At 44.1% G+C, this 15,383-nt stretch overlaps 1 protein-coding gene across 4 annotated transcripts in view; it reads left to right on the top strand.

Moving 5' to 3' along the window:
- LOC142590549 (uncharacterized) overlaps positions 1–15,019 on the top strand; it is a 112,824-nt gene extending 97,805 nt beyond the window's left edge. For all 4 annotated transcript variants that reach the window (XM_075702755.1, XM_075702752.1, XM_075702753.1 and 1 more), the window contains exon 12: positions 12,519–15,019. In XM_075702755.1, the coding sequence (XP_075558870.1) occupies positions 12,519–12,525 (7 nt within the window). In that variant the 3' untranslated portion in view covers positions 12,526–15,019. The remainder of the gene's footprint in view (positions 1–12,518) is intronic.
- The last annotated feature ends 364 nt before the right edge of the window (positions 15,020–15,383 follow it).

Genomic DNA, 15,383 nt, shown 5'->3' with positions numbered 1-15,383 from the left:
ATTGCTAAAGCTTTATCAAAGCAGTTTTTGTGTTAAGCAAGAAAAAAAATTGTACAAGTGGTCTCCCACTAGTTTCACAATTTGTATCGCATTTCGTCTAATCCACATAGCCTCTTGGTGGCTAAGACAAAATGCATGGACTTGAGGATTCCTGCACCGATAGCAGGAAGTCTAAACTGCTTCGAAGTTAATTCTTTCATTGCTCAGTGGCTACAAGCCACTTTACTCAAAAAGTTGCCACTTAATGACATGTATTTACCTTAATCTTCCTGTCGGCTTCCAGCCTGCTTGGCGTCATCACTAAGGCTGCCAACTCCCTAGTGGACGTATTCAGGATACGGTGGTGGGTAGGACGCAGGGGCGAAAGCCGCCAGAGTGTACCTGCAGCAGATTTGCACAAATGTTCTTTGTCCTACCATGTCACAATTTACAAGAAAAATTCAGCTGTCTGTGTAACATGGATACCAATACAAATAAAGGTAAACAGTTAGGTCCTACAACACAACTAGAATGTCGACAAAGAAGAAATGGTACTTGTAGTTATGAAAATCCAAGCAATGACAAAAAAGAATGTGCATCGGATTTGTGCATGGAAGCTCGGTGGAAACCTGAGGTCATACCATCAAGTGATCTGCTAGTCAACTGCAATCCTCTTAAAATGTCATTGTGTATTTTTTACTTGCATTATGTTAAGCTGCATTAATACAAGTTCAAAATCTCTTAACATAAGTAAATCACCAAGCTAATTCAATTAACGAATTCCAGTGGTCGTTAATGCAACAAAGTGCAAGCTCGGAATGAAGCTGGCCAAACTGGGCAGTGAAAAATAACAGTGTGGTTCTCTACATCTTGTTTTTCTGGCTTTCGCTCTAGTGTTGGACTATACATACAAGAATTTTGACATTCCTGATATTTCACCCTGCTAATTTTTATTCCATAATGCATAATACTTGAGCAAGAGCAATACTGCTTTTTTTTTAACCGTAAATAGTGAAAACAAGGAAACTCACTGTCGCCAACATTTTGAGAAAAATCTTCTCTTTGTTGAAACGTTGGTTACAGCGATGCTCCTTGTTCTACGGCTCTTCATCATGTCAAGTCTCTGTCTTCCTGTGTACCTCTGTACTTTCAATGTTGTATGAATGAAATTGTAATAATGGAGAATTAGTAAATGTAGCTGATGAGGAACTTGGGCTTATTGGTACATAACGACAGAGTAACTGTGCAACATTGAGATACGGACAAAGAAGGCTTATGTGTAGTCTCCTGCAGCCATGTCTTGCCTTTGGGCAATTACTCTATCTCGATGTAAACATATTACCCTTTGCACAATAATGCTAAAATGAATAAAGGCCAGGAAAGTGGACACAAAAATTACAACAAATAGCATCATATGCTAATGAGATATGCAAAAGCGCCTGCTACAATTTGTCTCACCCATAACGTGCTGGATAAGATGGTGACTTCTGGCTGTTGCCATTTCTTGAATAACTAAAATAAAATACATTTCAAAATTGTAAAAATACACAGGACAACAGCAGTAGCCGAGGACATAACGCATTGTTTAGTACAAGAAGGTAAACTAATCTCTGATACGCTGCAGACGAAATTTCCTTTATTAAGTTAGTAGAAAAATAAACCACACTTCATTTCATTCAATACTGTCAGCATTTCTTGGTACAAGAAAAAAGGTGTTTCTGCATGGAAGCAGCAAAATAATAAATGGCCTTCTACTTTTACAAAGTATGCTGCAGCGACTAAGCCAACTACAGCTGTATATACTTAAAATTGTTGTATGCACATTACAATAGCCAAGACAGGATAAACTTGGTTTCATATGCAGCTCACTGGGAGGTACAACTTTGCAATCAACTCATTTCTGCTTGCCAAATATATGCACTGACATAAGACTACAACTAAAAAGACCTTTTTCATGAAACACCGGACTCAAAATAGAAAATCCAGTAGCAATGCTACAAATTCTCCACATAACACAACCAGGTTTTGTAAGCCTAGTAGGATTTACTATATAAAGGTTGCAGCAAATTTATGCTTTTAAATATTTACAACCGTGAAAATAAAGATTACATTAAAAATAATAAATTAACATTGGCTTAGATTGTGAGCTAATGTGTTTCCGACTTGCAGCCATGTGCACAATAAATTTGTTCTATTTCAGCGCTTTTAAAGCATTGTCTGTTCGCTTGTGCATGCAGCCGCCTTACCGCTGCGAAAATATCTGTGCTGCCCCATCGCCTGATGCTCAATAGAGCATTGTAGCGCTTTTATTATTCGCGGTAACATACCTAAAGCGCTAGTAAATCTTCACAATACACAAGCTGTCTTCAATGTTTTCGACAAGCTGTCTTCACCAGAGAAAGTCACACTGGGGCTACTATTGTTTCTAGACTTCAAGCTACGCACTACTTGATATTCTATGGATTTTTCGACGCAACGGGCCATTCGTCACTAGAGTCGTTAAGAATGGTGTTTCCCCTGGCAGTGCAGCTTTGCTATAATTTCAGATGCTCTCCTGAGGCTTCCATCTGCCAGTAGTATTTTCGCATACATACGCGCACGCATGCCTAAGAAACGTCTGTGAACTGCGAAGAGAAACGTGGCGAAAAATGCAGCCATACCGGAAGGGCCGAGTACGCGCCATTTGTAAACTCGGAACAAAAGCTGATATGCTTATCTGAGACGTTAAGAGAAATATGGCACAGGTCACTCCCCGATGGTAGTCTTTCGTATGCATCTGGCCGTCTCTGTGCGTTGCGATCTCTCATATCACAATGAAAGACGCAGTGCAAACCGCAGCACTTCGGGCGCTTGTGACGGTCCGGCGAGCTGCACTTGCTCGATGTCGGCGAAGACGAAATCGGCGACACGCCGCTGCTGGCGGCGGTCCTCCTCGTCGCAATCACACAGCACGGACAGAAGCTCCCACCATAACTTGCCGCAACGCCTGGTTGCAGTCGCCCCTAACGCAGCGATTTCAGAACCACTCAACGACAACGTACTCGTGCGTGATGCAGCGCAACTGCAAAATGGCATCATGCTATTGACGGCTTCGGCTTTGGATCATTTTGTATCCGGACTACTGAGCAAAACAGTTGCGCTAGTTTCGATTTTCTTTCCTCGCGTTGAAATAAAAACTCTTTCGCTCACTGATAATGTTATGTCACGTAAGTAATGTTCACGGATGAAACAGCCATGAATTTAACATGCGTCTTGAAATACCCGCTACGTTTACTTCGCAGAAACAAAATTTGCTCGTCCAAGTGTGGTTACATTTGAAATATCTATCGTGGCTGTCGGAGCGTGCTCGAAGTGTGAAGAAGAGGCGTAATTGTCCTTAATTTGCTTAGCTATACCGGTGCGGCCGCCCTTGATTTCTGTCGAGTACAGTTTGCTCTGATGTAAGGTAGAACTACAAAGCCGCCGATGTTACTGAATAATCTAGTGCACCTGAAGCTGCCAGAACTCCGGCATTTCCTCCACACTTTCTTGCGACTGTGTTCCGCTGTCACCAAATGCGAGTGTAGTCATTTGGTGAAGATTTAGCAACATATTTTCCAGAAATATCGTTCACCGCTGTATCACGGCGTGGAGAAGCAGCGTTGTTGGTCCTTAGTAAAATTCTCTCTTTATTGTGAATTTCGCAATAGCAATTATATTGACACAACCGTCGAAATATATCTGTCGGTGTTGCCGTGAGCTTACGTATAAAGTCAAGTGCGATAAGATCATATATCCCACTATCACTTATATATAACCAGCTATCACTTAAGCGTGTGAGGTATCTACAAACATGGTCAAGGAAAGTCAATATATAAAGTTCAGAGTAATTGTAGAACATGGCAAGGATGAAAGAATGATACACCGCATTACAACCAGGACAGGAACCCGAGGGCCTGCCTAAAACAGAAGACGTTATCTGGTATTTCTTCTCCTGCATTATAATCTTTCTCTCGCCAGACTCATCTCGAATATCAGAGGAGTCGCGATCTTCCACGACGACTCTTCGCCTGCTATTGAGAGTCAAACGACCCATGCACAAATGTTGACTCTTGTTTTTTGACTTGCGCAGAAGTGTGGGTGTCACGCACATCTTGTGGGTCTTCGGAAGAAGACCCACAAGATATGCGGGGAATCAGAGCTACTTATGCTAGCACATAGAGCAGGAGTGAGGCGATATTGTGGCACATGTGTGGGTGTCTCAAGGACAAGGTTGCCAAGATGAGAGCACATAGCACAGCCATGACAGCTGCGCCTGAGACGTTGGAGCTGACCATTGCATTGAGCTTCGAGAAGTTCACCTACGGTGTTGTGGATACCAAGCTGAAGAAGCTGTTGTGTGGATGCATGTGGAGGCAGCCCTAGAGTCGCTTTCACTGCCTTCTGTAGAAGGGCATCCATCTTCTGAGTCTGAATGAGAGGGTGATTATGATACGGAACGTGATAGGTGAGCCGGCTGATTAGCAGAGCCTGTACTATGTAGAGGACATCTTTCTCATGATTAGTAATGGGGTTTATCATGTGTAACCTGTGCTATCTGCTGACCCAGAAGGTGCATAGTGTGCGAGGCTTTGCCATCAGACTGAATGTGGAGGCCCAAGATATAGAGGTTAGTTACCTGAGGGATGAGGCTGCCGTGTGAAAACAGGAAGATCAGTCGAACCTCAATATAACGAAGTCCAATTTGCAGCCGAAAATTTCGTTAAACCGCGAGTTTCGTTAAGTCGAGGTTCGCATGTTTCAGCAGTTCAAATAAAGATGCAGGTTCTTGGAACACTCTTGGTGTATGGCACCTTGTAGATAGCAAAATTACAAAGATAACCAACAAACCCCGGAACTAATAACACAACCAAGAGCGTGATGCCCGATAGCCAGCGGGTACGAACGCATTTTTCTCCATTACACGTACGGTGAGTGAAGAGCAAGTCTGCAGCAAGCGCCGTGCCTAGTGCTCATAGCTGCCACTAGATGTGGCCATCAGTGCCATCATCATCATGATTTGTCATCACTAAAAGAGAAAAAAATTTCCTTTCACGAAGACATGGCGACCTGTGGCACAAAGAAAAAAAAGTTATGCACATACCAGAGCTATCAACTTGAATATTCTTTCGAAGAAAATTGGAAGTTGTATGAACTTGGTGGATCCATGAGGCCACCACTTACCATTAGAGCGCTTAACGCTCGCAGCCATCGGATGATACCGCGCTCAGTAAAGCAATGACGACGTTGATTCATGAACGCTGGAATATATTTTATTTAACTTCCCGCAGAGCTATTCTATGCAACTCAGGTGGAAGCGAAGAACTCCGTCAGCTTCATCTGCCGCTTTCTAATAAGCGTCGGGGTTATAAGGCGCTCGTCGGTTGACAGGGCTGCTAAGGCTTGCTCTTGCGAGTGCGCACCCGCATACGTGCATAAGAGATCCAGCGTATCCATGACTTGCTTCGGTGTAGCTATGCTGCTTGCCGCCTGGAGTTCTTCGTCCGTGTCGTCCTGCATTTCTGTATCTGTGACACTCTGGATTATTGCGTCATCGTCCAGCTCTTCAGTTGTAACAGCGCAAGCATCGCTGAAGACAAAGTCCTCGAGTGCCACGTCGCTTAGAGCACCTCCCTGATTGGAGAGCAGCTGCCACAAGTCAACGACATCTGTTGTGTATGCCATACTTTCGTCACCGTCATTTGCTCTGCACTCCGTTTCTTCATTCAAAGAAACGCTCTCCTTCAATCCCGCCTTCCTGAAGCACTTGGCTACAGTGTCCCTATTTTTGCCTCCCACGACCGCGAAAGCATCTCCAAGGCCATGAACATGTCGATTTTCATCTCTCTGCAGAGCTCGATGTTCAGCAGAAGCCTTTCGATGACCTGCTTGTGGTATGCACACTTGACCCTGTTTATTATTCCCTGGTCGAGTGGTTGTATCAGGAAGGTGCAGTTGGCAGGGAAGTATTCAAGCTCAATGTTGGAAAGCGCACAATCTTGAACATGATGCTCTGAGCAATTGTCCAGAAGGAGGCAAATGTTTCAACCCCTTTTGCGCATTTCAGCATCTGGATCCTTCAGCCAGTTGCTGAACAAATCCCTTGTCATTCATGCCTTTGTGTTTGCGGCGTACTTGACTGGCATGCTCCTTTTTTCGCTGAAGCAACGCGGCTTCTCGCTTGTGCCGATTACGAATGGCACACGCTTATCGCTGCTGTCCATGTTCACGCACAACAGAATAGTGAGATGCTGTTTACTGTGTTTTCCACCATGGCATTTTACATTTCCCAAAGTCAACGTCTTCCTTGGCAACAGCCGGTTGAAAAATGCGGTCTCGTCAGCATTATATATGTCAGAGACATTGTAACGTGATAGAATGTCAGGAATACGATCACGCAGCCAGTCCACTGCTCCAATTGAGTTCGCCTCGGCTGATTCTCCGCTGGCCACCTTCCCAACAATACTATGCTGTTCCTTGAATCATTGCAGCCACCTGCTGCTGGCTTTGAAGTTGTTGTGCTCAAGAATACAAGCAAAGTTAAGGGCCTTTTTTGAAGAATGGCCCTGCTCAACGGCATGTTTTTTGCGCGCATATCGAGGAACCATAAGAAAAGAGCTTTTTCTACGTCGACGTAAGCTACTTCCTTTACCTTCTTTCTTTGTTGGCTGGAACCACCAGCACTGACAGCACTCATGATACTGTCCTTCAGTTTCAAAATTGTTGAAAGCGAGCTCGCTGAAATTTTATACCTTTCAGCAACAGCCGCCTTCTTTTCGCCACTCATCACTTATGTGATAATATTGGCCTTCACATCAAGGCTCAAAACTTTTCTCTTGCAAGGTGCACCACTCATCGTGAATAGGACGACCTAGGCCCAACCAGATCAAACAACCAACTGAAAACGTGCCCAACAACCGCCGTTCGTGAACTTACTTCCGGTTGGCACTTTCCTGTTCCAACAGGCTGGTGACGTCTTAGCGTGATGCATCCTGGAACTTCTGAAGCACTCCGGCTAGCACTACAGGAGCGCGTCCGCTGCGGGTTTCATACGTACACAATAGATGGTGCAGCGGCACGTTCTGCTCCACGTATTGAAGCGCGCCGGGAAAATTTAAGCATTAAAGGGCGCATGCAAATCGCTGCATGCCTGGCTAAAGTTTTTGTCTGCCTGTCAAGGAGGCTCCTAGTACGTGCGTGCGATGCGCGACGACTTGGTTAAATCGGAAGTGCAGTATAAAGTGACCTCGTTAAATCGCAAAAAAGAATACATGGTTTTCAATGGGGCAGAGAGTGGGAAAAATAAAAAGTACGTTATTTCGAGAATTTCATTAAATTGAGGTTCATTATATCGAGGTTCGACCGCATTAGGGAATTCGTCAGTTCTGCAGCACTGCCTGTGCACAAGGAGCAATTCGGACTTGTTGGCTGCACAGGCAAGGCCACTTGTGGTTGCATAGTTTTGCACATCACATACAGCTTCCTGGAAAGCATCCTGGATGGCCTCATTGGATCCTTGGGTTGCCCAGATTGTAATGTCATCGGCATAGAGAGTGTGCCGGATGGTGGGTATGTGGTCTAATTAGGGGGACAGCTTAGCCATAGCCACTTTGAAGAGGGTGGGTGATAGAACCGAGCCCTGTGGCATTCCTCTACCTGTGAGTGTGATGACATCCAACCGGAGCTCTTATGCCAATAGGGGCCATGTGGTCCAAAAAGGAAGCTCTGACGCAGTTGTAGGTGTGTGTGCCGCACTGGGAAGGAGCCAGATTGTGGAGGATTAGGTCATGAGAGACATTGTCGAAGGCCCCCTTGAGGTCCAGGGCCAGAATAGCTCTGGCCTGGGATGCAGTGGGGCAATCCACCAAGCTGCAACAAAACGTCCTGCATAGAGACGTTAGGGCGGTAGCTGAAGAGTGCATGAGGAAATAATGGGCTGTCTTCGAGAAAGGGTTGTAGCCAGGAAAGTAGAACACGCTCAGAGAGTTTACCTACAAACGAAGTTAAGGATATCGGTCGGAGATTCTGAAGGCACAGTGGCTTGCCTTGCTTAGGAATTAGTATGATGTCCGCATGGCGCCATTCCTGTGGAAGCGTGCCATAATGTGAGAGAAGCGACCAGGTCCAGGGTGTGCTTAGGTGCCACTGAGGCAATCACAAAGGCTATGCCAATTGTTGTTAGTGAGGTGGTTCGCGTAGTCATCTGCCTGCGTAGTTAGGCGGGCGACATAGAGAGGAAGTTCCTGATCAAGTTTTTGCTGCCGCCACCGCCGGGTAGGGCCTCTGCGGGCCTCACTGAGATAGAGCAAATGGGGATCTACATCGGGCGTCTCTGTTGTCGCAGTAATGTGCCAAGTTCCAGTTTTTAGATCAGCTTGAAATTGTTTGATCCATTCCTGAAGGGAGGGGGTGTCAGGAGGAGCTAAGGAGAACCGGTTATGCCTACTAAATGAATTCCAATTCGTTATCTTAATACCGTATTTACTCGCATAATAGGTGCACTTTTCTTTCAGAAAATCCTGCTCGAAGTTCGGGGTGCACCTATTACGCGAGGTAAAATTTACTAAATTTTTTCAACTCGCATTCTCGCGCTTTAAATGTTAACATACGTCAGGAATATGGCTACTCTCACATAATTTACCAATAAATCCAGCATAAAATGGAAAATAAAAGCTACCTACTTACCTTTTAATGAACAAGCGAGAGACATTGACTGAACACACATAAAATTTATTAAGACTTCAGAGTCCGAGTCCGAGTTGGAGAGAACATACTCATCACCGCCGGGTGGAGACTCGTCTTCCTTGTCTGCGCTCCACAGCATGTCGTCTTCGCTCGCATCCAGTGCATTGGAGATCCCAGTCTTCTTGAAACTATTCCTGACGACGTTATCGGAGATCTCTCGCCAAGATTCCACGATCCATTCGCAGAACATTTCCATAGGCGGCCTCTTCATTTTTCCACTGGGGGTTAGTTGACGCTGTCCTCCAGCCATCCAATTGGTGTACAGCCTTCGAACATTGTCCTTAAAAGGCTTATTTAGGGAAACGTCCAGAGGTTGCAGCACGGAAGTGTGGCCTCCCGGAATCATGGCAATATCCGTACGCAGCTCTGACAACTTCTCTCGTACACATTGTACAAGGTGCCCACGAAAACTGTCTAAAACAACCATGGCTGGATACAATAGGCCGCCCGGCCGCCGACCCCAGACGGTCTTGACCCAGTCCACCATCAATTCCGTGGACATCCAACCTTTCTCCTGGAGCTTCATGTAGATGTCTCGAAGGGAATTTCCCTTTGGGCGTGTCTTTCTCTTAAAAATAACATAAGGCGGTAGTTTGCACCCATCCGCAGTCACTGCCAACATGACAGTACACCTTTGTTTTTCTGCGCCAGATGTTCGAATAAGCACACTTCGTGCACCTTTCTCCTCTACTGTTGTATTTCTCGGCATGTCGAAACAGAGAGGAGTCTGATCTGCATTCCCTGTCTGTGACAAAATGAAGTTTTTTTGCTGCCGAAGCCGTATGACAAAACGGTGAAACTCGAGTACCTTGTCCTCGTATGCTGAGGGCAAGCGCTGGCACAACGTTGTGCGCCTCCTCAGGGTAAGTCCGTGGCGTCGCATGAAGCGCGTTGTCCATCCGGAACTTGCTTTGAAATCTTTCGCTTCGATGCCCTATGCTCAGGCAATTCTGCGCATTTCAGTCTGCACTATGTCGAGAGACACTGCACAACTGTCCTGTCGAAGGCCCCCTATGTGTTGAACGAGTTGATCTTCCACTTGCGGATACTTTCCCGACATTGCACCGCGGAAGGCCCGTCGCGACTTCTTTGTGGCCTGAAGTTTTTCTTGCTTACCTCACCAGTAGCGAATGCTTCTTTCTCCGACACCGAAATGCCTGCTTGCAGCACGGTTCCCATGCTCGAGTGCATACTGCACAGCTTTCAGTTTGAATGCAGCCGTGTAACTGCCGTACTTGCCGATTGCGGAACACGCGACCACACGAATTGCACGCTGCTTGCAAAATGGCGAGATGTGGCGTTTTGTCTTTTCTTTGCCTGTGTCAGTCTGTGTGGAGCATTGATGGTGATGGCACTGTCGCTTGTGTCGAGTCGCCCAGCTTTCCGAGCTGCCTAAGCGAAGGTAGCGAAAAGCTTACATCCGCGTGATGGTTTGGAGGAGAGGGGGGTGTTATCGATGTGAAGTCAACAAATATTTATATTGCACTTTCTCTGACAGGTATGCAAGAAGTTCCAAAGTGCTTTCCAGAATTACTGTTAGGCCATGTGCAGTGCTAGCAGACAAAAAGCCTGCCTTCGTAGGTCCCCTGCAGGCTTTCCAATGGTTCAAGTACTCTAGAGCATATTGCAGTACTCTTTCCTGTTAAGAATTTTTTCTTAGTGCTGTTGAAGGCATTCATTCATGTCATTACGACAATTAGGCTTTCCATGAAGTGAACAAATTCTTCCGTCTGTTCTCGATATGAGTACGACTTTGAGATTGCTTCTTTGTACAAGAAAAGCCCATGTGTAACCTCAAGGCTGAAAAGAAAATGCATAATTAACTTTCTTTTTTTTTTTCACAATTGTTGGGGTTCAGGTATACTTCTGTAATCTTCGGCATGGCTTTCAACATTGTAGCGCACTTGTCCAAGTCATGAGCTATCCTTATTGGCTGAACATCTACGTGCCCATCTGGCGTTTTATGGCCGTTTTCAATAAAGCCATTCCTGATGCACTTTACTGGATGTGGAAAGTTGGGTGTAAAGAAAAGCCGCCTCTTGACATTGGCAGGATGAGGTGCTGACAGCTTGATAGCTGATGCCAAGCCAGATATTCCAAATTGATACCACATTGCATGGTTCCAGGATGCGCCATATGATGTAGCATAGTCTACCCTGAGGTCAGCATTCTCTGCCAGGATGACTGCTTCCAAAATGACTTTGGAAAGCAATGGTGCTTTCACATTGCCTCTAGATGCAAATACCCCCAAGATTTGGTGCCATGAGCCTAACAGAGGCTTAAACATTATCAAAAGACCACGATCACATGCAACACTTTTGTCAGCCTCGGGAGTGAAGGAACCAAGATCTACGGATCCATTAACTTTACCACATGTTCACTGAGCACCAAAGTTTTCTGCAAGTTTCATTTCGTCAATGATGAGTCCACCATGACGTTCAAGGTCTCCCATACTTGCTGCCTTGTTTGAGACAGCGTGGAAGCTTGGGCTTGTTGGTGATTCATTGGAAAAAGGACACAGCGAAAAAAAGACAAGGGCATGAGAGAGCAACATGCACACAGCGCTGACTTGCAACAGTTTATTTATGAAGCCATGAAGGAATAAATATATAAGGTGCTACCATGCGCAACATGTGAATAATCGGCAAAAATCCCGGAGCATCATTTGCAATGCTGATAGTAGCCACATGGTGTTGGTCTGCTGAGCACGAGGTCGCGGGATCGAATCCTGGCCTCAGCAGCCGCATTTCGATGGGGGCGAAATGCGAAAACACCTGTGTACTTAGATTTAGGCGCACGTTAAAGAACCCCAAGTGGTCGAAATTTCTGGAGTCCTCCACTACTGCGTGCCTCATAATCAGAAAGTGGTTTTGGCACGTAAAACCCCATAATTTAATTTTTAATGATAGCCACATGCCGACAGTGCACACTGAATGTTTGCTATTGAAACCTCGTCAGGATACGCCATTTCCCGAGATGAAAGTGCAATCGAAGGAGAACTGACGCATGAGCTATCAAACTTCCTGATGAGATCTGTCTCAATGATTTCACGTGTCAGCTGTGAACTGTGTTTAGCCAGCACTTCGCTTTTTTCCAAGTAGGGCTTACTTGCTCCTCTATTAGCATACCTACCCACTCTTCCAAATTTTCCACAACCTTCACAAATTTGAGCTTGCTTTGCTATTATACGTACATTGCATCAAGATTTAAGAAAAATACATTTTGTTAGCGAAAAAATGTTCGTTTTGGTTTCGACACCTTTTAGTCGAAATCTTTTGGTGGTGAAAGGATGCCAGAGAGATATTTGCTTAGCGCAAACTTATACAGATCAGCTACTGAAAGAGGCAACATCAGCAAAATCGCTAGAACATCTACTGTGATCTAAAGAAAACAATTTGTTGCTCAGCATTCTCTGCTGTGTCGAAAGCTAAATCATCATTAATGAAATGCTGACATCCTACAGAAATACTGTGCTCAGGCCAAGCTTATAAAAAAAATGTGTGCTATGCCTGCTACCCCCCCCCTCCTTTTCTTTGATGTCCACACAATTTTTGCGAATCTAAATGTTCACAATTTGGCAGGTATGCTACAGTTTCAAATTAATTTGTTTGATTGCAAAAGTAGATTGATGCTTGTCTTCCATGGAAATGCTTGTTGAAAGAAGTGTTGCACGTGAAAGAAAGCCTATGCTAAGTGTGCCATACTAATGAGCAAGGCTTGCTTGAATTCTGTGAGGCAACAGCTGCCGTGTCATTTGCTCAATTTCTCCATTGCAGGAACTAAGACTCTCAATATGGGCCTTACCCTGACTAAGCCTTACCGGACTGGCGTACGAAGCATCGTACCAATTACACGAACTGTATGGCAAAAATGCGCTGTTCATTGGTACGCAGTCTGCAGTCTCATTTGTCAAGCTATGGGCACATGGTACCTCTGCTGCCTTGTCGATGAGCACACAGTGCTTGCTTGTTACAGTGAACACATTTCAATTCAGCTTGTGCTGCACTTGAAAAAAGGGGAAAATTACACATTGTTCTAAGTGAAAGGACTAGTTATATTTCAGAACAACAAAGTCGCATTCTTTACAAAAGTATGTTTATATCCTAGTATTCATTGTAAGCACATTCATTATGTGCTAATATTAATGAGAAACAACATTAGTATACTCCGTAAATTCAAGAATTCATTATGTGGTTGTTCATTAGTATACAGAAGGTTTGACTGCACATACTTAAGAAGCATGTTGCCTTTTCAGTCTTATATTAAAGGAAGGTTGAATTAGTGACTAATGTTGCAGTAAGTGGAAGCCACTGTGCCAAGTTTCTAGCATGCCTTTGAACTGTCAGTTTCAACCAGTGGATGTGGTGGTTTGGGTAACACTGGACAAGCCGATGGGACATCTTCGAGCAAACCTGCGCTGCGCTATGTATATGTGAGCTCATGAAAGTGAAAACAAACTGGCTCAATTTCACAAACGTCGTTGCAGGTGAGAGTTGCTTTGGCAGTGTAATATGAAGAGCTGTGCAACAACAGTGGATTAGTGCAGTGTCTACTCATGGTTTTACTTCGATCAAAGGCATCAAAGGGTTAATCTTTAAGTGCACTGCAAATGCGCTTGGCTTGTTTTTTTAGCTGCCATTATCGTGCAAAAATGTGCAGAAAAAGAAAAACCTGACAACTTGGCAACTTGTGTAAAGAAACAATCAAAAGAATAACTTACGTCAGTGCACTGCTTCAAGTTGTCGCTCAAAGGGAAGTCTGCGAAAATCTTCTGCCTTTGTGACGTGCCGAGTTTTAGGTGGTGTCTGTGAACACCTGTAAATGTGATCGCATGCCTGAAAGTGTGGTCTGTTGGCACATGGACATGTTGCTGAACATTTCTTTCTTTAAGATTTCTGTACGATTAATGTAAAGTACTCTGGTATTATCCCAACCGCAACATTTTCATATGCAGTCTAATAGTTTGATTCGTCTTCTGTACTATTTGTACATGTAATAAAACTTCATAGGGGCCATAAGAGTAGTATTGTGCAAGTTCTGCTGCACATACTGTATAGAAAGTATGCATCTTTTGGATTTTTTATGGAATGCTTTAGCCGTAATCATGTTGACCACAACTAGATTTGTAAGTTACTAATATGGTGGTGCTCTGCCATTTACATAGTCAGCTAGTGTCAAAGCAAGTTCCAAGCACTTGCATCATGTCCCACCTTTACTGCTAAAGGATACGAAGTCTTCCCAATGCAGCGACATTACTTTTTATTGCTGGGTTGTGATTGTGGATCCACCTCTATGTGAACACCACTATCCATCAGCTTCTCTTGCAAAGTGACAACTGCACTGTTTTGTCTGTCTGTGAACTAGTGTATACCTGGATGCAAGGTTTGGTACACCTTTTGTTCCTAGTTATGGGCTTCTGTTTCTGTTTTCCGAGACACTATCACGGTTCAAAGCTTCACTGTTAATGTTTCAGTAAACGAACTTTGAGCGGTTGTGCACAATTTTCTGCACCACTGGTCAAGATGCACAGGTCATGCAAGTCGCCAGTGGAATCCATGGCATGTGGGATCGATAAAAGCAAGTCAACCTCGAACATGGTTATAACTAATGATGAATGTAATGCCTTTTCATTTTGCATAAATGAAGGAACAATAACAAATTCATATGTAGTACTGGTGAGGCTAAGATGGGAGCATTGCCCACCTTCAGTTATTTTCTAATTGTGGCAATCATGCTTGTTGTGTTTCGTAGTGCCATTGGTAATATCAGTTTTTTTTATTTCTTTAATAATGGAGGATGCGTCGAATTCATGGTTTCTGAAAATGACTGGGGCTGGTTGAGTGAGCAGCAAATCAACCATGAAAGCTTTTTTTACATGCCATTTCACATCCTCTTTTCTACTTCTTTAAGCTGGGAAGAAGTTCTTAATTATGTAGATCTTGTGATCTCAGGCTACTAAACTTGCAATTGCTTGCTATTGAATTTAAGTTAGACTCTTTTGCACATTCACTTTGTTATTAATGTTCCATGTTTGTTGGGCAGCGATATCTCGAATGCAAGTTCAGGAAGATCAGTCACGAAAGTGAAGTACCTGAGAAACTAATGGACTGCAGACTAGCTGTAGTCTGGTGTGTAATGTCTGTGTTATAGTGTTGTGTTATGATTGCAGTGTTAATTTTTTACCTGTGTTCCCTGTAATGCGTGACCTTTATGTTAGACCTTGTATTGGGAATTGTGTATGCCTGTACATATATGTGACTTTCCTTATCTGAATGGACACTGGTGCAGTGACTCCTTCATCTAGATTCAAAGTACTTATTATATGTTATGTAAACCAGAAAGTTTCTCTTCTTATCTGTTGGTTTTTGCAAACAAATAGGGCGTTAGCTTATGGTCGCATTTGTGAACCAATCTGTAGAGGCATCCTGATGAATGCAGCGAGTGTTCAATAGATTTGTGCAGTGTCTGGGTGCCTGTGAGTTGAATTGTACACCTTTCCATAAAAGCTTTTGTTTGGAATTTTGCGTCATTTTTTCCTCTCTGCCACCACCTTCAGCTTGTATAACACTTTTTTTTTTTTGTCAGAAAGTGTATTTAAAATTGCTGGTACAAGTAATGTGGTTCTGCCTCTCTACACAGAT

Source organism: Dermacentor variabilis, chromosome 8 (genome assembly GCF_050947875.1).
Source record: "Dermacentor variabilis isolate Ectoservices chromosome 8, ASM5094787v1, whole genome shotgun sequence".
Taxonomy (NCBI): domain Eukaryota; kingdom Metazoa; phylum Arthropoda; class Arachnida; order Ixodida; family Ixodidae; genus Dermacentor; species Dermacentor variabilis.
Note: the sequence above shows the minus strand (reverse complement) of the source record. Positions and strands in the feature narration are given on the sequence as shown.